The sequence below is a fragment of the Choristoneura fumiferana genome, chromosome 12 (assembly GCF_025370935.1).
Source record: "Choristoneura fumiferana chromosome 12, NRCan_CFum_1, whole genome shotgun sequence".
NCBI classification, from domain to species: domain Eukaryota; kingdom Metazoa; phylum Arthropoda; class Insecta; order Lepidoptera; family Tortricidae; genus Choristoneura; species Choristoneura fumiferana.
Window position 1 is genome coordinate 2,411,321 of NC_133483.1, and position 24,556 is coordinate 2,435,876.

At 37.1% G+C, this 24,556-nt stretch overlaps 2 protein-coding genes across 2 annotated transcripts in view; both read right to left on the reverse strand.

The window, feature by feature from the left end:
• LOC141433648 (uncharacterized) overlaps window positions 1–5,910 on the reverse strand; it is a 6,470-nt gene extending 560 nt beyond the window's left edge. Inside the window, exons 1-6 of the mRNA XM_074095752.1 lie at window positions 5,898–5,910; window positions 4,244–4,333; window positions 3,673–3,750; window positions 3,182–3,262; window positions 2,092–2,259; window positions 1,312–1,410 (exon numbers count right to left, since the gene is read on the reverse strand). Coding sequence (XP_073951853.1) covers window positions 1,312–1,410; window positions 2,092–2,259; window positions 3,182–3,262; window positions 3,673–3,750; window positions 4,244–4,333; window positions 5,898–5,910 — 529 coding nt within the window. The remainder of the gene's footprint in view (window positions 1–1,311; window positions 1,411–2,091; window positions 2,260–3,181; window positions 3,263–3,672; window positions 3,751–4,243; window positions 4,334–5,897) is intronic.
• A 1,255-nt stretch (window positions 5,911–7,165) lies between these two features.
• Window positions 7,166–24,469, reverse strand: LOC141433649 (uncharacterized). The gene is made up of 20 exons (XM_074095753.1): window positions 24,335–24,469; window positions 23,845–23,970; window positions 23,736–23,777; window positions 23,009–23,176; window positions 21,961–22,068; window positions 20,989–21,111; window positions 19,639–19,758; window positions 18,291–18,455; window positions 17,769–17,894; window positions 17,261–17,365; window positions 16,364–16,603; window positions 15,754–15,888; window positions 15,251–15,385; window positions 11,467–11,547; window positions 9,793–9,882; window positions 9,218–9,313; window positions 8,264–8,746; window positions 7,581–7,703; window positions 7,350–7,442; window positions 7,166–7,266 (listed from the first exon to the last, which is right to left on the reverse strand). The coding sequence occupies exons 1-20, from the start codon at window positions 24,450–24,452 to the stop codon at window positions 7,166–7,168; spliced, it is 2,778 nt and encodes a 925-aa protein (XP_073951854.1). The 5' UTR covers window positions 24,453–24,469.
• Between the last annotated feature and the right edge of the window lie 87 nt (window positions 24,470–24,556).

The window sequence follows — 24,556 nt, forward strand, 5'->3', positions numbered from 1 at the left end:
AAAGCGCGAGCATAATCTCCATCATTCCAAACCATTACGCGCAAATTGTAAAAAGATCCGGTATTAAGTGAAAATTGCTATCGCGGCCTCGACATTTGCATACACAACTTTTACCATGATTTTGACGAGATATTTTTCGTGCGAGCAGAATGTGGATTTGGTAAATCAACATTCTTGTTTGTCAAATCTGTTATGCTCTCATGTTGTCCAAAGACAGCAGTGATAGAGTTTCTGAAAAAACTGTTGTAATTATATGCTACTATGTGCTTAGGTGATAGTTCATAAAATAACGGGCTTCTAATTAGGGCAAAAATGTACGCTGGATGAATTTTTAACAATGAAACCGCATATAATGGTTTTAAAGAGTGGTCCAGGAGACGTAACATGGCAACGAGGTACAAGAAAAAGTTGATTGACCCATTTGTAATACAAACACAGTCAACCAATTCCATTTTGGATCAGAATAGAACCACAAAAGCAAAACGTTAGTTCTGTAAGTAGATTGCAGTGGGCTTTTTTTGCCTGTCACTTCTTTATACTACCAGCGCTTTCGAAAAGAACATAAAATCTGAAAACCGTTAGCAAAAATATTTTACTAGAGCGACAAGCAACTTCACCATAAAGCTGCGACAGTAAGTGTGGCCAAAACGTCGAGATAATTTAGTCTTTTTTTATATAAATGGCTATTTTTTATATTTTTATTTCCTTTTTTTGTTTTATTTGTGTTGCTAATTGTTGTTTTTAGTTTTGTTTTATTTGTGTTTGCTGTTAATTGTTGTTTTTAGTTTTGTTGTATTTGCGTGTCTTTGTGAATGTGAATAACTGTCTTCTATTCTATTCTCATCATCATCATCATCATCAGCCCGAAGACGTCCACTGCTGGACAAAGGCCTCCCCTTAAACGCCATAATGAACGACAACTGCCACTTGCATCCACCGGTTCCCGCACTCTCACGATGTCGTCAGTCCACCTGGTGGGAGGCCTGCCAACGCTTCGTCTTCCGGTTCGTGGTCGCCACTCGAGGACTTTTCTCCCCCAACGGTTATCTGTTCTTCGAGCGATGTGGCCTGCCCATTGCCACTTCAATTTGCATATTTTTCCAGCTATGTCAGTGACTTTAGTTCTTCGACGAATTTCCGTATTCCGGATTCTATCGCGCAAAGAAACTCCAAGCATAGCTCTCTCCATAGCTCGTTGCGTGACTTTGAGCCTCTCTAAGAGGCCAACAGCATTCTATTCTATTCTATTCTAATTTAGTCTTGATTAACAGAAGATAAATGCCAATAAACGGCGTCAGAAAATGTCCTCACCTGCATTTAGTTCAGTCGTGGACGTCCCGGCTTCTGTTTTGCAAATACTGGGCACTTTGCTGCACACGATGGCAGCAGAACGATACGCTTTTATTGGTTCTGGTGACAAACAACATTTCAGTCTGGCGGTTGATTTTAAATGAAATCACGCGAAATCAATAGTGTCAATAAGAAACTGTAGCCAACACAGATTACTAACACTTTCGAATGGTAATTTCCTGTGATTAATTTCAATAATCGATTTCTAAAATATATTTATTCATTACACATCAGAATATTGGAGAAAAACTAAGTGAATCAGTATAATATCAATAAACTAACCCAACGATAATTATTTCCGAACTTATGACGAAAAATTGCTAGATGGCGTTAGTATTCAGGTTCGTTTGACGTTACAGTCTTGTTTGCGATTGGCTCGTTTAGTTAATTAGCCAATCAAAATGTGACACCATGTCAAAGTTGAAAACGGACCTCGCAATACCAACTATACTTCGTTTTTTTAGCATTAAAAAGAGTAAACAATCTTGACAAGTCTTTTTATTGAAAAACGTATTAAAAAAACAGTAACTATACATATGATACCAAAAGCGCGTAAATGATCATTATGTCCTTGCTAATTGTTACTATTTGCGGTGACTTATTTTTCAAAAGTGTTTTTCAATAAAAAGACACGTTAAGATCGCTTACCTTCTTTGTAATGCTAAAAAAATTAAGTTCTGTCACAGAAATCCTAATTCAAAAACTTTGTATAATACTCGGTCATGAAATTATTTTACGTACTGTCTTTTGGGTAATTGTGTTGAACACAAACGTCAATCAGAGCGACCGGACGCGAAGATTTCTTGGACATTCCCAGGCTTGATAACTTCGAGGAAGCATCATTGGAAGTTCCCAAGCTGGTACATTTTGATGTATCCGTGTTGATACTAGCAGGAACATAATGTTTAGCTGGTGAAAAAAAATTAAAGCACATTTTATTACCGTCACTCCACATTTCGCTATTTAAATAAACTTTTGGGTGGATCAGCTACTTCTTGTTGTTATTCTGTCCCGTCACCGAGAGGACAAAAGTACTCGTAGTACAGTTTAATAGAAGGAATGTTGTGTCATTAGGTATACTAACACGCTAATTAGATGACCAATTATACAGGGTGTGGCCTGTAATACGAGCAAATTATTTATTTGAATAATTAAAACATAGGTCGTACTAGAAATTAAATACTGCAATTACTTGATTTGTGTATTGTGAAAAAATTGTTTTAGTTGTCGTGTTCACTGTTGATGTATACTTTTAACTCCTAAATGATTCCAACGGAAGACCAGCGTCGGCCGCAAGGTTGACATCATGCTGAGTTGGGACTATTTCGTGACAAAATTTATTTCCTATTTTTCTTTTTCTTTTATTTGTAAAAATGTCACGAATAAGTATGTTTTCTTTCCTTTTTCTTTCAATCAATGCACGCCATCCTAGAAACAAATGACGTCGCCTGTCACACTACAAACATCAACCAATTTGCCTTACATTGCTTCTTCGAATAAACTTTAAAGTGTAATAAAAATTTAATTTTTTTTTTAAATTTCGCTGAACTAATGTTGTCATTTTGACGAGTATGATCTATGTTTTAATTATTTTCTCATATTTCAGGCCACACTCGGTAGAAGGGGCTTAATAATAATTCATTCATCAGACAACATAGATCCATTTATTTGTAAATCAACTTACAAACTAAGTTAGTTCTAATTATTATAATCAATGAAAAAATATAAAAAATTAAAACCACAAAATAAAATAGAATTACAATCAAATTAAATTAAATGTCGAGACTGTTGCAGTAAAACTAGATGAATGAATATTCAGATAGTTACTAACCATTTAAGTTTGGAGCTTCAAGTGATCCCGACCCTTCAATGGTGAAGGACTTTTTCGACCTTACTTGTACTGCATTTGTACCTAAACCAGCAATACACTGTGTTATTTTTGATATCCTGTTAACTATAAGGGCAAATTCCGTTATTTTCTCCGCCATCTAATAACAGCAGCAATTAGATTGATTGTTTGCCCCTGAAACCCTACACAGCAAATTTCGTCGATTTTGTTTGACCCGTTTTCGAGATCCCCGAGACCCAGAAATAAATATAATATTACTAGCTGTTGCCCGCGACTCCGTCCGCGTACGAATATGAAAAATAGTTTACATCCTATTCTCAGACCTACCGAATATACACAAAAAAACATAAAAATCGTCAAACCGTATCGAATGAGTTTGGTCACAAATATTTTTGATGCGAAAATAAATATATTAGATATATGTATAAATACAATACTTGTTTAGAGATATAATAATTAAAAGCAAACTTTACCAGTGTCAGAATATAAAACGATTTTCTCAACCGAAGTTGCTTTAGAATGTCCTTTACCATCATGAATCGTCTCGGTACCTGATCAAAAAAAATAATATTTTTCTACAAGTACTTGTATAACCCCGCGGCTACTGTATCATAAATGTTACAAAATAATATAAATTCTTAACTTTCTCATAGAATAAACGGCCAGTAGGCTTAAAGTGACAATTTTGTGAAATTGTAGTACTTGTGACGTTTTTGGTATAGAGAGGCCTGGTAGTTTTATGAGAACTACCAAGAAATACATCGTCGTTTTCATTGACGTTATTAAAAACCACCGTGGCTCATTTCATGATTCTAGAGCCAGCGGTCGAGATTTTTTTTCCCAATCCCGTAAGAATATCAGGATAAACTTACTATATGTGTTATTCCAGATATCTGCACATCCAGCCGCATTAGCTTGAAGGAGTAACAAACATGCATGCACACACACACACACACACACACACACACACACACACACATAAACTTTCTCATTTATAATATTTGTAGGTACGATTAGGAGGAATAGTAAGATGAGTATTCTTACCGCAAGAAACGAGCCGCGATGGATGGTATCGTAGCGAAGGTGAAGTAAGTAATTGGATATCCTTAAACACAATCGTTTTTGCAGAATTCCCTGGAATTTTGATTACTATAATCATTTTAAATGAATGAGAAGCTGTACTAAAGGTACAAGTCGTGTGTGTATCACAAAATGATTTAAAACAGCAGGTTGATTGAGAATGACACTTGGTAGTTTGAACTACAGTGCCATTCTAATGGATGACATAACAAAGTTTAAGTCAATAACCGCAATTATGTTGTCTATGAAATTGAAACTCTATGATGCTTAGGTAGGTTCAGCAATGTGGTCTAAACTTTTTGAAAAATAGCTAACTGACGGAATAGAAAAAGTAAGAGGAATCGTCAAAAAGGTGATTTTCCACCGGCGACGTGAGACGAGACGAGGCGAGGCGAGAAGTGAAAGTACGGCAAATTTTCAATCCTCTCCTAGCGCATCTTCGCCTCGCCTTACCGGTGGAAAATCACCTTAACTGTCATAAGTCCTGAGGCCGTATTGCCTAACGTTTCTGACACTCCCGATCGCAATCAAATGACAGATTTCGCATACAAAAACTGTCATTTGATTGCAATCGCGAGCGTCAGAAACATTACGCAATACGGCCTCTGCTTTGTATCAGAAACAGTGTTGTCGGAAGAGTTCAAATTAGCACTAACACTATCTTGAAATCTTAACGATTATTGGCCGTAGTTTCTATTAGAAAAAAGTAATAACTTCTGAATTGGTGTTATGAGAGATAAGATAGGCTAAGATCACCTACATTAATATCTGCCACAGCGGAGCGTGATTAAAAAGATCTTACACGTTCTACCGGCCCTAGACAGAAGAGTCGTATCAAATATTTACGCACGCTTCGTTGTGTCAGCTACTGATGCTGGTAACTGTATAGGAATGTAAATGAAAATTTTATACTCGCAACGCCTTGCTTCTTGCCATGAAATAGCGAAAAAATAATTGATAGCTGTTTATAAAAAAACCTAGCTATTACAAAATAGATGTTTCATCAAAATTGACGTAAACAACCCTTTCACTATATTATAAGACAGCTCGATCATTCAAATTAATGAGAAAATTACAATACAAATTTTAGCAGAGCCTGTCTTAGAGCATCACGAGGCTCTTGGCAACAAAGAATACAGCGTGTATTTTTAATATTACCTCAAACTTTCAGGGTAGTGAAACCATTTTAGTATGTTTTAGTTAAAAAAGTTGACTTATTATTTTCCTTACAAAATTAATTAGCAGCAATGTATCACTGCGTGATACTGCTTTGTTTTATTCAAAATGTCGCACTTGTTGACGTGATAGCTGTCACAGAACGTTTCTCTCGAATCAAATTATTGTACGCATTACATTGCTGCTCGAAAATATTTCAAAAATTAGTTACGTTCTGGTAGTTAATTTTAAACGATTTGTTTTGATATCGGTTCACAGCACTTAAATCTTCGTCTGGTTACAGTTTGAGACAGTATCAAAAATACACGCTGTATACTTGGAACGTAAAAATGTTAATGTCATAGAAAATAAACTCGACTAGTATATCGGTCTTTAGAGATAGACCTTATAGAGCATAGACCCTGCTCTTCAAGAAACGGCACTGAATGATGAACTCACTAACCTGCACTCCGCATCCCCTCTAATGGTGTCCACTGAAGGTGATGTCATAATAGCAGATGAAATTGACATAATTTTTGGACCTACAAACAAAATGGAGTTAGTCAAATTGCTGTGATATCAATGGGGGATTTAGCAATGCGACCAGTAGCTATATCGAAAATACAAACTGAGACATGGATGCACAGAAAAACCAGAAAGAGACCAGCGCTGGAATCGAACCAGGTCCTCAGCAATCCGTGCTGCGTGCTATAACCCCTACACTACCGCTGGACAGGAATCTAGACACGAATTTTTCCTATGCATACATTTCTCAGGTTGCTTATTTCTACTACGCTACTTATGCAGCAGCACTAGCGACATCTATGTTCCCTTTCGACCCGCATGTAACAATTTGGAGTTGAAATAAAAAATACAAAAATACTCCAAAAAACCAATCACAGTAGCTATATTGTTATGGCTATGAGATAGTTCAGTACAAATGTAATAAATATTGTTTTGTCATCGCTGTCTCAACTAGCTTACTGAAGTTTACTGAAGCTAATTGAGATAGCAAGATAAACACGAACTTTTCCGACAAAATGCAATGGGAAACATTATTCACTAGATCTGTATATTTTTTGTTTGCTGAATGTCATAGTGATCGTGTCGATGTGTCAAGACACTGTCTCCTAAAAGCTTATATTTTAATAACTTGTTCAGTTATGCAAATTTACTTTTTGAAAGTAATTGAAAATAGATTATCATGTAAATGGTGTGACACAAAAGTTGTCTCGAAAAAAAAAACAGTCCGAAAACATTTAGGTTTAAATAAACGACAACAAGCGAGCGGGCGAAAAAACCAAAGCGAGTTTAACTTGAATCTAACAAAGTTAACACCATTCCATTTACTCTCCAAATTACCTACTCTATGTCGCTATTACGATGTCGTTGCGACAAGAAACCGTCTAGGTACTTACAACAATTCACAATTTACCTTGATATCCTAGATGTTTCACAGGCGAAACAGTTTCGGTGGAGGCCTCTTTCTTTTCTAAATGGTTTAGCTTAAAACTAAACAAAAGAAAGTTTGTACATAAATGTTTTAAACCTTCGTCATTTTCACTTACAATTTGAAAACACACCGCCAGTGACTTAATCACGCCTAATAGCTAAAAGCCTCGACGTTTGTGGACAAGTCACGTTAGCCTAAATAGTTGTAAAACCTACGGCTTCTCAAACAGAGGAAGCTCTCAGTTTTTAGGAATTTAGGTGCAACATTACATTCACTAATTAATTACCTGATAGTCCAACGGACACTTTTTTAGGATTATTCTGGATTGTAACCACCCCCTTGGATGTTTTAACAGCGGGTCTGATGAACGGTTGTGTTTCTGAACAGAAATAAAAATATTACGTGTTTGTAATAATCTTTTACGCGTAGGACAGAGAATAAAAGAGTGATTGATATAATTACCTACGCTGGTGGAGCGATCACACAAATAGTGCATCCTACAGCTGGTTCCTGTCTGGCAACACTTACTTGGAGCACAAAACGAGACGTTCACTTCTGAAAATTTATCAAAACTCCATTAAATACTAAAATAAGTAAAAACTATTTTTGATAATTTTTTTTTGCTGACTGTAGGCACTTTTGTTGTTTACCTACCAGGACACAATATAAGCTCATTAAAAAAACCTTGCTTACCAGCTGGATTACATGCTATCATATTATTAGTGTACGGTTGTTCTTGTTCCAAATAAATCAAGTCGGAATATTGCAATGATTTGATAAGTTCCTCATTTTTTCCATGCAGAAAATCTTTAGTTCCTAAAATTAAACAAGTAATTAAAACATTAATATACCTGAAGCCGTATTGTCTTATGCCCGCCTTCCACTGAAAAGGGTAATAAGCGGAGAAAGAGGTAATGTACAGAGCAGACCAGATGATGGTGATGATGATAACACGCGGCGTTCATGATCGCATTTAACATCTCATTCTATACCTTCACCCTAAACTATTTGACGAAAAGAAGCGTTAAAAGCGATCATGATTCCAAGTGCATAAGACAATAAAGCATCTGTTATTTTATTTCAAATATTCGTTAGTATAAAATTAAATATTCTATTTACTTTGCCGCTTAGACTATTAAAAAATTTTGGACAGGACATTTTTTAGTCGACCAAACAAAAATTACAAAGATTAAAGCGCGTAATACTTGCGAGCAGGGTTCAAAAAATGCACTGCGTGACGTTACGCAGAACTAGAACTGGCTATATGCTTTCTGATAGATAATCTCCAATGCTTTCTGATAGATAATCTAATTGACAGACTAATTACAATTTTAAAGAAACTAGCCCCTTTTCATTTTACAATGTAAATGCTTTACCTGCTCCAGTTAAAATTATATTTTGATACGAAGCTGATTCATTCTTGATTTCAGTATTTTCTGAAGTTCTATAAACTCCTCCATCAGATGATTTATGATCAGTATCACTCTTGATGACTCCTGAATTGTTAATGAAACTAAAAGTTGATTTCTTGAACTCATTTCTACGTGGTACAGTATCTTCATCTTCTTTTATATTCTTAATGTTAAATTGGCGGGATATTACGATGGTAGTTTTTGATTCAACTTGGTGTAATGGACTGCTTAGCTCTGCTTGAATTTCCTTTGAGGCTGAGGGAGTGCTATCTTTGATTATTATTGCTAGACTTGATTCATCTTTAACCAGTTTGTTTGGACTTTTTAGACTTTTTACTGATTCTGTATTTATACATTCGTTTGGTCTGTTATTTGTTTTGTTTTGTCTCCTTTTCTTAGGCATATCAGACAGAGTTTCGTTATTTTGCTGAGTTGCAAATTTTCTTTCTGTAAATTAATTTTAATCAAATAAAATAAACATCAATTGTGAAATCTGCCATTTTGGGTTGGCCTAAGAACATTTTACGGATCTTGTCACAAAAAACTTGTCGAAAGAACGATTAAGGGCATATTATCCTATTAATATGATAATGTGATAGTATGTGAGTGTGTACGTGCATGCATGTGTGTGCTACTCTTTCATGTGTGTACGCAGATATTTGAACTTGTATAATAAGATATAGGCTATTTTTTAACTCGATATTCCCACGGAATCGATGTAAATCTCTTCTCTCAACTTTAATCAGTAAGTTTATGGACATGAAATTTGGAATGAAATAAAGAAGACCGTGGTTTAATTTTAGGAATTTCCATGGGTTTTTGTGAAATCCCTGAATTAAAACGCCAACGCCGCGTCTAATGGCTAGCACAAGGGAAACCGCGTATAAAGACTAGTCGTTACAAAAAAACGTAACTTACTAGAACAAGAACTAAATTGCCATGGGAATATAGAAGGTCCCAAATCAATATATCTGGGAAGCGGTTTCTTATGAGCTGGTATAGTTCCTGAGGTTGCTGAAATCACAAGAAAAACTAGTCACTGTTTCTTCAAATTTTTTTCCAAGTTGAATAATACAATTTTAAACGAGCATTTACTATAGCATTCCCAGACTGATCGTTTAAATTTTTGTAGCAATGTTTTGGTTTATGCTTGACTTTGTTCTTTGTTCAGTTCGACAAATTTAAAAACGACGGATGTTCGATATTCTTTTACAAGTGAATGCCTTACAATACAATACAATGACTATTGAACATCAACATAATAAGCAGTATAGAAAGCACATATATGTATAGAGAGTTTGCATTGGCGGAGTTATCGCTTCAGAGAGGCTTTGGTTTTATTTGGTTTGCTTTAGTTTATGCTCGATGTTGTTACAAGTGAATGCTCTAAAGGTATATTTTCTAATAAATCGACTCTCTAGATTTGACACATAAAATGGGACATGTGAAACAATTTTTTTAAGTTTTTGAGAAATAAACTAAAATTATGGAACCTGCATCCATAAAATGAACATGCGGGGAAGCCCACTTCAGCGACGTGGCGATCCCAGCAGACCTGTTCTCGTGGTTTACAGTACCCATGCCTGAGAATAAAAATGCGTCACACAACAAAAGGAAATCGTTCCGACGGATTTATGAGTTTTCTAGAAGCTCCTCGAGTTAGAGTAATCCGCAAACACGTAGCCATGTGTCGCTTTAATGGAATTTCCTTATTACACCACACTAAAAGGGTCTGAAAAGTTAGCGTACCTATGTAGGGAACTTTGTTTTATGCGCCGGTCCTTCGAGTAAAGATCTATTTGGCCTAGGATTGTAAATCACACTTTCCCAAAATGTGCTCTTTTCAAAAGATCTATTTCAAAGTCATACAAGAAACTAAACTTCCTTCTTGAAAGGGGCATCTCAAAAAACGCATTTCCAATTTTATGCCCTCAAAAAGCGCACTTTTTCAAATCATTATTTTCTCACAATGTGCACTTCCGTACCTAAATGTATTCATTTACATATTCACTGTTCACTGTTTTCTATGTTATTTTCATTTACATATTTCCGTAAATATCACGGTAAGATACAAGCAGTAATAAAGTGAAATTTTGCACATAAATAAAAAAAAGCCCGAGTCGGGGTTCGATTCCAAGTTCCTCTGCTTAAGAAAGAGAAATAGAAGTCATTTATTCGTGACGAAGTAGCGTAGCATAACGAAAAGATATTAAGATATTAGGTCAATCATAAAACCAAAATCCCTAAACCACTACCACCCCTTTACCTACCACGCCTTTTGTTAGTATCTGGTCTCTTTCTCTTCTAATCTAACTAATTTAGAATCTTATGAAAAGTTCAAAACTCATAAGCAATTGTTCCCGTAAATTTCCAAGCAAAGCTTAAGTATCACTGTAATTTTTAGCGAAACAAAACATTAGCATAGCAATAAGAGCTAAGTAAAAAGGCAAATAACAGCTGCATCTGGCAACAAAGATTGTAATGAAAACCACTGGAAAAACAAAAAAATGCTACCAGTTTTCTATCGTGCCTTTTGTTTGTGAATGCTTAAATATACATTAACTGGGGTAATATAACTATAATATTTTTAGGGGCGGTTTCACCATCCATTGATTAGTGTTAACTGGCGGTTAGGTGTCATGCCGTCTCTATTTTGTTTCGTTCGAATAGACGGAGACGGCATCACATTTAACCCATTTAGATTAGATAGTAGTTGTATTTTTTAAAATTTTGTATATGTGTTATAACTCTGTGCTTTTCTGTTAATAAATCATTTTTAACCGTCGGTTAACGCTAATCAATGGATGGTGAAACAGCCCCTTAGGGTTGTACTTCAAAAGAAAAATTGATGTCAAACACGATGCTGGGCCCACATGGGCAACATGGCGGCTATTTTGCCGTTCCGTTTGTGGAATGCACTTCGATTGCGTCCTTTTGACTCTAGTTCCATCGTCAGCTAGTAGCGCGAAAAGAGTGTTTTAGTGAGCCTTAAAATGTTCATATTAAAAACACTCTTCTCGGTACTGGTCGGCGTTTGGGCCAGAGCCTAAATCGGTAAAAAAAATTAACGGGCCGCATTTGTCATGTCATGAGTGGAATCCCTGATTTTATTACCTCATGGCGACTATATACACGGATAAAATAGATAGATAACGCGTACAACACACCTGTATCTGTGCACATAGCGCTCGTCGTTTGTACGTTCACATCTTCCAGGAATAACTCGGGATGCGCGTACATCATACGTACTGAAAAAAAAAACAAAGTGAATAATAATATGACTATCTGACACTACCTCTACACGAAGCTTTGCTCGCGTGTTAAATCTGACAGTCAAACAGCAATTAAACTAATTAATTACAATGTAATAGGCCAGTTAAGACAGCTGTCATTTCAGAATAATTTATAACCCAATGGATAAATTGCACTGAGATGACAGCTGTCAAAACGGGCCTTTACTAAATTCCGTTAGCTCGTACCGTGCCCGATTTGATTAGGACGAACCTATATTTTCGGATCCCGTGGGTTTTGTAAAAGGGGACTAAAGGACCTCATTAAATGTTAGGGTGGGGACCAGAGCTATTGCCAACTCCTGCTGAATGCTGTATGGAAGGTAAGGGAAACCAACACACTATTTTCCAAAGGAAGTCATGAAGGTTCTCTACTGATTCTCAACCGATGACCACGATCACACTGTTAAGAGCGTAGTGATAGAAGAGAGCAGAGACTGCATTAATGAGAAACTTCAAGCCTACAGGAGTCCACTGCTCGCATCCATCCCCCGCCAGCGACTTCGTGCCTCAGGATGCAATATATTCTATTCCGATCCAATTTATGACAAGCGTAAACAAAGACGCCATTAACCCGACCATAGACATTTAGTGATGTGAAAACCTAGAACCTATTGCAAAATAATTAATCTGTTCAGTAAATCGATTATTTATTAATTGAATAGATCAACGTATTTTTGTCTATTTTATCATTTACAATACTTGATTTAATTCCAAAGACTGTTTATTCAATTGTAAAAGCAGTAACTATTTTTTAATTTTAAGGAAAGTATACGCGCATTCATCGATTTTTAAAATGTCAAATTTTCCACCATCTCTACGCTACTACAGATTATACCTACACATGTTTCAATCAAGAAATAACGTCAGATTTTGACGAAGATTTTTCAAATAAAAATAAAATATTGAAATCAAGTACGAAGTTTAGACGACCGGATAGCCAAGTGGTTAGAGTAGAGAACCTGACTACACAGCTTGAGGTCCCGGGTTCGATTCCCGGCCGGGGCAGATATTTGTGTGAATAACACGAATGTTTGTGTTTGTTTTCGGGTCTTGGATTTTCAATATGTATTTAAGTATGTATTTATCTATATAAGTACGATTATCCGTTGCCTAGTATCCATAGTACAAGCTTTGTTTAGTTTGGGACTAGGTCAATTGGTGTCAAGTGTCCCATGATATTCATTTATTTATATGCGAATTTTGGTGAATAAAGTGATTAGACATCTAGTTAAAAGACACGAATTATAGATCAGTAAATGTGTTATTGATTGGATTCAGTGGGTGATGTTTTGATGAAATCGGTTTGTTTACACACTTTTAATAAATTGGATAGGCATAACGTATACACTATGTATTCCCGTCTGTGGTCTCCATTCGAGGAGTCGTCTGCTCCACCGTGCATCAGTCCTGCGACAGACGTGGCCAGCCCGACGCCACTTCAGCGAACTAATTCTTTGAGCAACTTCAGTGACTTTGGTTCTTTGTTGGATAATGTGATATCGGATCGGATAATGAAAACGATTTTGCTCACTGATTTCTCATAGCAAAACCTGCCTGTTTGAGGTGCTGAGGTGAAAAAAGATTTATTATTAAATGTTTTTTTTTTATTTAATTTTAAATGTTCCATAAGCGGGCGAATTTGCCGTATCACGAAAAACTTGATTGACCTAGTTAACACGTCTCCTGTCGCCGTACAAAACCGTTTGACAATGTCCAACCGTACAACCAGATTGGGGGCACGGACTTATGAGTATGAATATAATAAAGTCGATCAAACTGAATCATGCATCAGGGCGGAAGCTTTGTGCTACAAATGTCATGTTGACATCCCATACTTTTATAGCAATTGTATCAGATTCTATATCTGACTTTTGTCCAATGGGTACTGCGTTTTTTGCCCTCAAAGTCAAAGTCAAAATATCTTTTTTCAATTTAGGCTATAACAAGCACTTATGAATGTTTAAAAAAAACTACCACCGGCCTTTTATCGAATTGATCGAATGAAGCGTTCGCATTAACGTATTACTTTAGTTTTCTCACTCCGTGCGAAAAGGTTAATTTGATTCATTAGGTACTACGCTTTTTTAGAACTAACTGGGACTCCTGGATTGGCTCACGTAAGGGTCATGTAGGTACGGAAAATCCGCCGAAAATTAATTTAAAGGTTACTTAACTCAATTTTTATAGTTGTATGGCTGTCTGTCTGTCCGCGGCTTTGCTCAGGGACTATCAATGCTAGAAAGCTGTAATTTTGCACGATATATATCTGTACTTTGAAAAAATGGTATCCAAAAACGGCTTTCCGAGGAACTAAGAATGCTTATGGTCAAATTTGCTGTATGATTTGGACGAATTTTTATAAGTGTGTAAGTAAGCTATGCCGACAAAATGGTACAATAAAAAATTCAAAAACAATTTTTTTAGGGTTCCGTAGCCAAAATGGCAAAAACGGAACCCTTATAGTTTCACCATGTTTGTCTGTCTGTCTGTCTGTCCGTCCGTGGCCTTGCTCAGGGAGTATCAATGCTAGAAAGCTGTAATTTTGCTCGAATATAATATATGTAAACTATGCCAACAAAATGTTTACAAACAAAAAGTTTTTCCATAGACGCAAAGTGGAGGCGTTTTTTTTTATTCATCCAACCTTGTAGTGTGTGGTATCTTTGGATAGGTCTTTTAAAACCATTATAAATAGGGGGTTGCTAAACCATTTTCGATTTAGTGATTTGTTTGCAAAATATTCAACTTTAAAGTGCAAATTTTCATTAAAATCGAGCGTCCGGGTCCTCTAAAATCCAAACCGGTGGGAGGAAAAATTTGAAAAAAATCAGGATGGTGTAAATATAACAAACTTACAAGGAAAACTATAACGGTTAAGTTTTTGTGAGAATTATCAGTAGTTTAAGAGTAAATTTGTTTTTTTTTGGTTTGGTTTTTTATTTGCAATCAGGTTTTCTAGATTCTTAGACATTTTTCATCAAAATCGGTTTAGCTTTGAAGTGACAAAGTCGGGACTTTTCCAACTTTTTGTTGGTTAGGTTATTGATCAGATTTTAATTGTTACAGTCAGAATATACAGGTCGATTTCCAAAATCAAATCTGTGAAAATACTATTCTTGTTTATGAACCCCTTTCGTCATGTACCATCTTAAACTGCCTCGTTATGTGTGATGTTGGTATTCATCTAAATAATATTGTAATCATCGCTAAGTCCAGCTGTCTCCACAGCAGCGGAGCGAGAATAGGTAAATGAGGGCTGGATTATTTTTAAAAGTCTCTAAATATGTGTGTAGTACATTAGCCTTCACCCAGTGGTGTGAAGTGAGAGTAGGCACCCACCAGCACCAGTAAGGGTAGGCAACATTAGCACTGCCTTGAGGGTAGACAACACTAGCGCTGCCTACCCTCTTTCTTGGCAACGCTAATATTGCCTACCCTGTTTTCAAATGTGTGTGGACGCAGCTACTGACGCTATCTACCCTCACTGCACACCACTGCATACATTTAGGCACTACGGCTTAACTGCCGCGGTTTTTAACCGCGTGACTTTGTAAAGTAAACTAACGCAAGCGGTCGCACTGGCGGTTCTAAGTTTACTTGTGTAAATAGTCAGTTTAGCCTTAGTGCGGCCTCGGTCTAACGGCTAAAAGGTACTAACTTTTCATAATTTTCATAGAAGACTTAGGTCGATTGGCAAACCGTTCGGCGGTCTTCTGGCAGACGGCGTTCCACCGGCGCTGGCACATGCGCCGGAACGAGAGGCGCTTGCGCGGCATGTCTGAAGGTCTCCTCTCTGTCCAACGAGTATTTAAAGTTTAAAAATATCTAAGGTAAATGTACGAGTGGTCGTCAATGACCCAATAGTTGGCATCTTCAATCCAATGTCATTAGCAATAGAGAGACAGCAGGGTGTCGTCTATTGGGCATTGTCGAGCACTCAGACGTTTACCTTATATTGATGATGTTACATTAATGTTGTCCAAAGGCCAAGGACAGGTCGTATATCATTATCATTATTATGAAGATGGTGAAAAAATCAGCAACTAGAAAAGTATAATTAAGAATTTGATGCGATTTTGATTTTATTTTGATCATGCGCTTGATAGAATGAAAACAAAAAAAGGCGAAGCATAAGTAGAGTTACTAATCTGGATGTGTTACCTTTGAATTTGTTACTTGAAGTAGTGATTAATCTTTCTTTATAATTAGAATGTTTTCCGATAAAGCTTCTCCCATGGAGTCTTTTACATCTCTCGCGTCGCAACATGCAGCAGTTGCTATAGTGACGATATGTCTCTGAAACAAAAAAAAAGGTTAAAAAAACGCGTATATAACATAATTATGTTAACTTTAGTTGATAGATAGAAACGTTTTAGTCCTTCTGGCTCCTTCTCACTCGCTCCTCCTTCTCCTAAATCTAAATCTCCTCGATGATCCTTCCGTTTGTCTGTCCAGCCGTTCGTTTGACCATCCATCCCTTCGTACATCCGTCCGTCTGTGTAAGTTTTTTTTTTCGCTATATAGGATCTTATTCGCATTCGTCATCTCTTTGTACCATATTATTATCTTATACCGTGAACGCAATTGCAAGCACGTCAGATAATAAGCCTATTAATGGATAACAGTCTGGCTATTTACCCCATGGAACTGATTAGATACTCAAATACATTAGAACAAGAACTCACGCGATTGAAAATACGATTACCTTCAGATATATTTGAACACCTAGATACCGAAGCATCAGAGTGTTAGTTATATCGACTGTAATCACCTGTAGATATCAATCCCGCGTTGCACCTAGTACTGAGTTCATCAGTCTGGTGCATCAAATCCACTTGATCCTCTCCAATATCGCAACAGAAGCTGTTCAGGGACTTGGTTCCTGTGCTGCTCCATTGGTGGGTATCATCCCCTGCCATGCTGTTGCCGTCAACGTTCTCCAAGGTGCCTCGACTGGAGTACGCTCGGTATTCCAAGTCAGTGCCGGCAATACTTGATGAGGAGGTGTAACCTGGATGGACAGTTTAAGACATATCGTCATTAACATCATTGTCAGCCAAAAGACGCCACTAGTTCAAGAAAGAATAGTTAAGTTGAAAAATGTCAGACCAGCTTTTCTTCCACAGGATGGGATAGAAGGGGCTCGCGTTTCAAAGACAAGAATGGAGCAAAAGAGAGGTCTTTGCCCTGCAGTTGGATGCAAGTAGGCTAATTAAAAGAAGGAGTTGACCAGAAGTAAACAGAGATCACTCTCTTGTAATGTCAGCAGGGAGCGTAACTTTGGTGCCGATAACAGACGTATGACGTCAAGCTACATACAGAATGCTTTATCTAGATTATTGACACCCAATCACACCACTTATTGGCCTCTTTAGTTTACTGATATAAAAACTTGAGATGAGACGGCCAGTAGGTAGGTACAGTCGGCCCATGCAAATGTTGAGCACTTTAGTACTTTGTCTAATTATACCAGATCAAGGCAGAGTGGTACGAGTAAGCGTGATAAAAACACATTCATCGCAACACATCCTTGTACATCTCTGGTGGAAATGCGGCCGTTAAGGCTGTGTTACTGTTACTATATAGTTTGCATTTTTTTCTTATTTTAGTTTATAGACTTAACTACAGTTTATGTAATTCTAGTGTAAGCTAGCAAAGACAACTATACCAGCTGTTTCAAAATCAGTAGTTTTCTGGAACACTTCTGACGGGCAATCGACGTAAGACTTAGCAAATGTCCCGTCGGACGGAAATTGCATCCCTTTTGTGAACGCTGGAATAAAACGTACTTTGTATTTCCAATCGTTATTTAAGACCGCGAATTGGACGTCAGCAGGCACCGGGGTAGCGGCACACCGAGTGTGTTCTCTGTTCATTGCGTGTGCTGCCAAGTAACCACAGTGCGGTGAGCGTCTCGCCTGAACAATGAATAGAGAACACGCTCGCTACTCCTGTGGCGTCCAGTCTGCAGCCTAAATAATGAACTAAAACCTTTTTAGCTTACTCCGCCGCTACCACACGCGAACGGTAGAGCCGCATCGTGTCATCATACCCTCCTTGCATAACCCTCGTCCACTTCGATTCGAATTATACAAATCGACAGATTTAAAAACAAAAACAAGCACACAATCATTACCAAACGAAAAGAACGACATCTACCTCAAATTAGTAGGTACCTGGTTGGGAATTCTGCGAAACCGTCTCAGTCTTGTGTCGGGATACCTTAACTGCTAATAAAGTCTCATCAGAACGTTGGGGCTTCTCAGCCAACAGTACCGTCTGTTGCTCCGAAAGGAGCATGCCTAGAAAATAATTATTATGATTAACTTTGAAAATAATAACTGTACCTGATACTAAAAGGCACGTACGGTCAAGAACTTTAATCCCTTACCCAGCACGGAACTATTTCACAGTAAACGTCATAGTGACATCGCATTAATTATTGACTTTCCTTTGAAAGGGTTCCGTAGTGGGTCAGGAATTAAAGTCCTTGACCATTATAGTCGGGGCAAGAAAAGTTTCGTCACTTTTCAACTCTATTTCAATTACGTTAAGGTCCAAAACTGACGAACCTTTTCTTACCCCGACTATAAATAGGCGAATCTGTTCAAGGTGATTCATGGATTTTTTTTTGCCTACAGTAACCTAACAATACGACAAACATCCTGTACTGAGTTATTAATTATAATTATTTTTACCAGTGCTGTTGCCGTCATTCGATGAAATTGATTGAGCTGAGCTTCTCTTTTCAGAGATGGCCAAGTAATGTTTTTTTTCAGACTGCTTCACAATAGGTATGACGTTCGCATGTTTTGAATCCATATATTTGGGGACCTGCGGGCCGAGGCTCATGGAGCAATATCCTAAAATAACAAAATATGGAATTATTTTCTTTAATTAACATATAGTTTTACTAGTGCTTACACGCGGCTGCACTCGTGTTGATCATTAAGGCATTTGAATTAAAATTCTGATATTTAGCGAAAATGGGGAATGGATGAAAAATTTAGAAACGTTTGAAACTTTTTGAATCAATAGGAATAACCTTTCTAATTAACAGAAAAAAATATCAGATTTTTGAGTACCTAGCATCAATTAATTTGAAAAAATGAAAGAGTTTTCTTTACCGCCAAATTACGACAGTCGGGTTGTTCCATAGTCCAGAATAAAAACAATAAAAAAAAATTATGTGACTGACTCAATCGTTTCGATAATTTATTGGTGCTACTTAAAAATCTGATATTTTTTTATATTAATTAGAAAGGTTATTCCTATCGATAAAAAATGTATAACAAAAAATTTAACCGACTACAAAAAACCATGAAAATAATTTTCTACCAGTCTGAAGTCGGTCGGTGCCTCAGCACGAGCCAGCAGGAGTGGACCTATAGTCATCTACCTCAATCACGCACTTTATATTGGGCTTCAATCACTCCTCAATTTACGCATTTACAATATTCAGCATTCCACGAGAATGTCCCTTAAGAAAAACCGTTCTTCTAATAGTCCTGAAAAGGCTGAGAAAATGATATCGAGTCCGGTAAAATTTCATGACTTTGCTAACAAATTGGCAGTATATTCTCGAGCTTTACGGGTTTGATTGAATTAGCTGCCATACAAGGCAAAATTATTTCGGAAGGGACACTCTCGTGGAATTCCTGACAAGTAGATTCATAATTAAATGTTAATTCAAGGAACACTGCTGCCGAGATCACTCTTAGACAAATAAATTAAAAATAAAACTGGCCCAGTGAGAGTCGGACTCGCGCCCGAAGGGTTCCGTACCATTATTCTATACAACATTAGACATTAGCAAAAAAAACACGTTTGTTGTATGGTAGCCCCCTTAAATATAGTATTTGTTGTTATAGCAGCAACAGAAATACATAATCTGTCAAAGTTTCAACTGTCTAGCTATCACGGTCCATGAAATACAGCGGCGCAGCCTGGTGACAGACGGACAGATAGACGGACGGACGGGAGAACGGACAGCGGAGAGTAACAGGGTTTTTACCCTTTGGGTACAGAACCCTAAAAACTAACTACCTGACTCGTTGTCTCGTGTTGGATACTCGTGTATTGACATCCAGTTGTTCGTGATGCTTTGAGGTGGTCCACGGTGTTCAGAACGGGGTTTCTCAGCTGAATTCTCCGTGATGATAATATCTGAGAGGAGAGTAAATGATATTAAGTAACTTCATTAGTTATGTTTTTATTAATGACAAATTTATTGTCACTGGTTTAAGTAATTTGTTATTTGAAGGGTCCACGGAAAGAACGTGTCCAGTCACCTAAGCAACTTTTTGAGTTATAGCGGTTTGAAAGTTAGTCATTACGAACAATTACTATGGTTACCATTTATTTAAAAGATAAAAAAATAGATTTTATATTGTTTTCAGATTATTTCATTCAGTGGTACTTTGTGAGCTCTACATTTTGAGATTAAAATCTCAATTTAAAAAAAAGGTGACTAGACATTTTCTTTCCGTGGACCCTTCATTTTATCAAATCATTGTTATTCTCAATCTGCTCTAGGCCCATGTACGAACTATGTACAGGCTAAGTCCTCTCAGTCTGAGAGGAGGCCTGTGCCCAGTTAGTTATTCAATGTATGCGATACAATACAAAGTTGACAGAGCATTGGTAAATATTTCACTTTGAGATGTCAAATTAAATTTGAAAAATTATTTAAGCGCCCCCTTACCAAGAGACAGCGATAACACCGCCATGTCCGATACACTGATTTAACGATTAAACATAGAGGATCAATAAATTATCTAAATTCAAGTTATTTAAAAATGTTACAAAATAAAATTAGCTTAGTTATGCGAGTAGAATCGACCCTTGAATTTAAAGACCCATGGTCAGAGATACCCAGTATAGGCAGGGATAATGGACTGCACTATACACATCTCCTTTCTGCTTTCAAATACATGTAGTAAAATTACAGATGTGCAAGTTGCAGAAAGTTTTAAAAAAGTTGGGAAAGTTCTCTGAAATTTCTGGAAATTTTCACAAGAAATATAGTAAATTTAAATTTAAGAAACGGAAAGTTTCAATCCCCACACAAAACTGTGAGAAGTTCCCGATATTTACCTATATGAAAAAATCCGCAATTTTGGAAAGTTTCCTATGGCACATCGGTAAGTACAATATTTCGAGAGAGAGCTATTGAACCGAATTAAAACTGAATAGCCCCGATTGACCTCTAAGCTAAAATCTATATGTCAATCTATATGTTTTTTTTAAGTATTGACGATCTGCTCGATTGCACGAATTGTGGGCAAAGTAAACAAGCAAGCACAACTCTATAAAAGGTTTGTTTTCGGTTTTACTTCACAATCCTTTTAAAGGGGTGAAACAGATACCTATCTAACAGTTTACTATCATACATACCAGTATTCCCTTCGACATGAGTAGCGTCACCTGCTGTGCTAATTTCGGAAATGTGGTCCTGTTCAGCGACTATCGCATTTACTGGAGCATGCAGATAACTGTTATCCCTTTCTAACAGCCAATCTGTAACGTCATCAAGACTTCAAAATTAGCGACCAAAATGTCACAATGATACAAAATCGGAAAGCATCTAGGAATAATCACCAGCACCAATATCTGACACAGCAAAGCGCGCATAAGTATTATTAGTTATTATTATTTTTTATTTTAAATTTATGACGGTGGACATTCTTTCACTGAACGTAATATAGTTTAGATATAGTTAGTGTTTAGTATTGTAACCCCCCATACATCCCTGTATTTCTTTTATTATTATTTTGTATTTTTTTTTCTTTAATTGTATATAGTTTTTAAGTATTTTATTTGTAATTATATTTTTATGAAAAAATGACTTTCTGCAAGTTTCTTGCGGCGCATTCTTCTTGGCAAATTTGAGGCAAGTAATTAGCTAGTCCATCATCTCAGCCGTAGGACGTCCACTGTTGGACATAGGCCTCCCCCACAGACCTCCAGTTGCTTCGCTTGGCAGCGGCCGGCATCCACCGTGAACCCGCAGACTGTGACCCGTCAATGTATCGTTGGTGGACGTCCTACGCTGCGCTTGCCAATCTGCGGTCTCCACTCGAGAACTTTTCGGCCCCAACGGTCATCCGCTCTACGTGCTATATGACCCGCCCATTGCCACTTCAACGAGCTAATTCGCTTGGCTATGTCGGTGACCCTTGTTCTGGCTAGTACTTTGTAAAAAGTTTCTGTTTACAATAACCTAGTACTGGGGTATCTATCTGGTGTGCATTATTTTATTTTCATAAATGTAGAATAGAGTGCGGATTTAGAGTCTTATTTAGAAAATGTATAAAGAGTTTACTTGTGTCAAGCGTAACGAACTATGATGTACGATAATGCACATACCAGTAACTCTATTGGTGTCTTCAGTCCTACGATAAATTTGGCCTAAAGTGGGTATCGGCCTAGATGTTGCTAGTGAAGTGGTGATAGGACGTTTTTCGGTGCAGAAATCTGAAAATAGAAAATATTACCCATTGTTTTAAGCGATGAACCTCTTTTTATTTTTTTTTTCATTTATTGATACAGATTATGTTTGCTTTGGCGAGATTTTATGGAACACCAAAAAACAGTCTCATTTCACAAACTCCCAAATGTAATTTCGGCTGCTCCGAGAATACCTACGTACCTGAATGAAAAAAAAAACTTACAATTTGGCAGTAATAAAAATGTGATGGATAAAGAAGCCAACAGGTAGCGTAATACTTGAGCTACGTAACATGCAAGTAAAAGAACAAGCATACACATGCCCAAGATAGGGTTCTGTAGTTATTACGAAAAAATCAAGTAATTTTAGGTAAATTTTATCCTTTGGGTTGCTATTTACTCTTAAACTACTAATAATTCTCAAGCAATCTTAGCCTTTATAATTTTCCTTGTAATTTTGATATATTACCATCGTAATTTTTTTAAATTCTTTCCACCAAACAGTTTAGATTTTAGAAGGGAGGCGTGGGGGTGGGACCCTCGATTTTAATGGAAATTTGCACTTTAAAGATGAATATTTCGCAAACAGATCACTGAATCGAAAAATCGTCTTGGCAACCCCCAATGGTTTTGACCGATCCAATGTTACCTCACACCATAGAGTTAGTCGAGAAAAAAAACCACTTCCATTTGACGTCTAAGAGAGGTTTTTTATTATTTTTTATTTTACAACTTTGTCGGCGTGACTCATAATGTATATTCATGCCAAATTAAAACTTTCTAGTACTAACGGTCTCTGAGTTTAGCCGCGGATAGACATTGTGAAACTACGGAACTCTAAAAAGGGAAGGAATTAAGGGAAGAAATACTGTAGGTATGCTTGAATAAGAGCAAATAACGTTTCGTAGCCTTAGTCTTCCCCACAGTGAAGCAGGCATCGTGTGTTTTGTGTCTAAATATTTCATACCTTGAAGAGTATTTAGCACTTGAATTCTTTGGACATTTCTGGCTTGTGTCTTGAATGGAGGCTTTGTCATAAACTTCTTTGGTATCACACTCGGTTTCACGGGAGCTTCTTTGACATAAGATCGACGAAGAGGTATTTGACTCGGCTTAAACTTTTCCCCGTCGCAGCCTAAAGTAACCGTTAATAATATTTAGATGCCATTGTGCTTTTGAATCAGCTACTGTCAATCAGGGTGTACATAATTAGCAAACGCAAACATAAAAACAAATTTTGCAGGTGGTACTTGAGGACCTTCTGCAAGGTCCGCCCGGATTGCTACCACCATCTTACTCGCTAATCCTGCCGTGAAGCAGCAGCAGTGCTTGCACTGTTGTGTTTCGGCGTGGAGAGTAAGACAGCCGGTGAAATTACTGGCGGTGGTGATCTCTACCATCAGGAGACCCACTTGCTCGTTTGCCATCCAGTCGAATAAATATATATATAACTCATGACATGAATTCAGTCAAATTCTTTGTACCTGTATATCCTAGGAAATTTTAGATTATCAGCAGAAAAAATCTTACACAATTTTGCAGCACGCTTTGGTATTATTGACGCAAAAGAAACTAAGGAAGTAAATACTCATTGTATGAAATTACTTCTGCCAAATTGCTCTAAGAGTTTGATTTATGAAAAACCATCCCGCTTCACGGTTCTGAGGAAATAACAGTATAGCATCCTTCTTTACCGGGACATGGTTGTAGTCTGCTAGGACCAGGTTGGACATCACCTGAAACCAATACGAAAAGGGCTAAATTTCATGACTAGTAATCATTCGTAAGCTCTCAATTCCTTACCCGAGTCATTGATCCTATTTTCAGTTGGTTTATAGTATTGGTTCCCATTACTTCTTGGATTTGTTTTGACAATTCTAGGAAGCCTACTTCGACTGGTTCTCAACTCCTGTTCAACTCTTTCCCGTCCTACATTGTGAGTGATCAAAAGAAATGCAATATTAACGAATGTAGATTTCGCTAATCTAAAGAACAAAACTTCAGAAAGATTGCATTGATATTTGCAGCACGATTAGTGTTTCAAGGAACATTTTTTATGCAGTATTTTAACGAGGCTTTAGTACATCAAATGTAACTATGTCAGCCTCATAGGGAGCCTCAGTTATATACAACACACTACAAATTTTACGCTCTCCCTTGCACTGAAGCCACGTCTCTGGATGCAAAGGCCTGTCTAATGAACCTGTAAATCAGCATCGCTTCTTCTGAAAGCGGTCGACTTAGAATTACATTTACACCTCCAACATTAAAGTTAATTTAATCAATTACTCACCATTGGATGATCTTTCATAACATTGTTTGCTGTTCAACTTATCGGGAAAACAACAATCAATATTAACCGAAGTATGTGCAGCTTCTTGCCTTTGCGTAGATTCAAAGGAAACATCCATTGGTAAACAAATCAGTCATTCGGATATTTGCAAAATTTCAATCATCAGACTCGTAAAATGAAGTGAAAATGTCGTTTATGTTTTATTAAACTGAAGCAGATTGA

Bases quoted from the DNA above. Each gene is read 5' to 3' on its own strand.
- LOC141433649 (XM_074095753.1), bottom strand. From the start codon at position 24,452: ATGGATGTTTCCTTTGAATCTACGCAAAGGCAAGAAGCTGCACATACT. The intron at 21,112-21,960 runs GTATGTGCATTA...ATGACGTTACAG, and splicing joins AGACACCAATAGAGTTACTG to ATTGGCTGTTAGAAAGGGAT. The intron at 7,267-7,349 runs GTAATTATATCA...ATTTCTGTTCAG, and splicing joins TGATCGCTCCACCAGCGTAG to AAACACAACCGTTCATCAGA.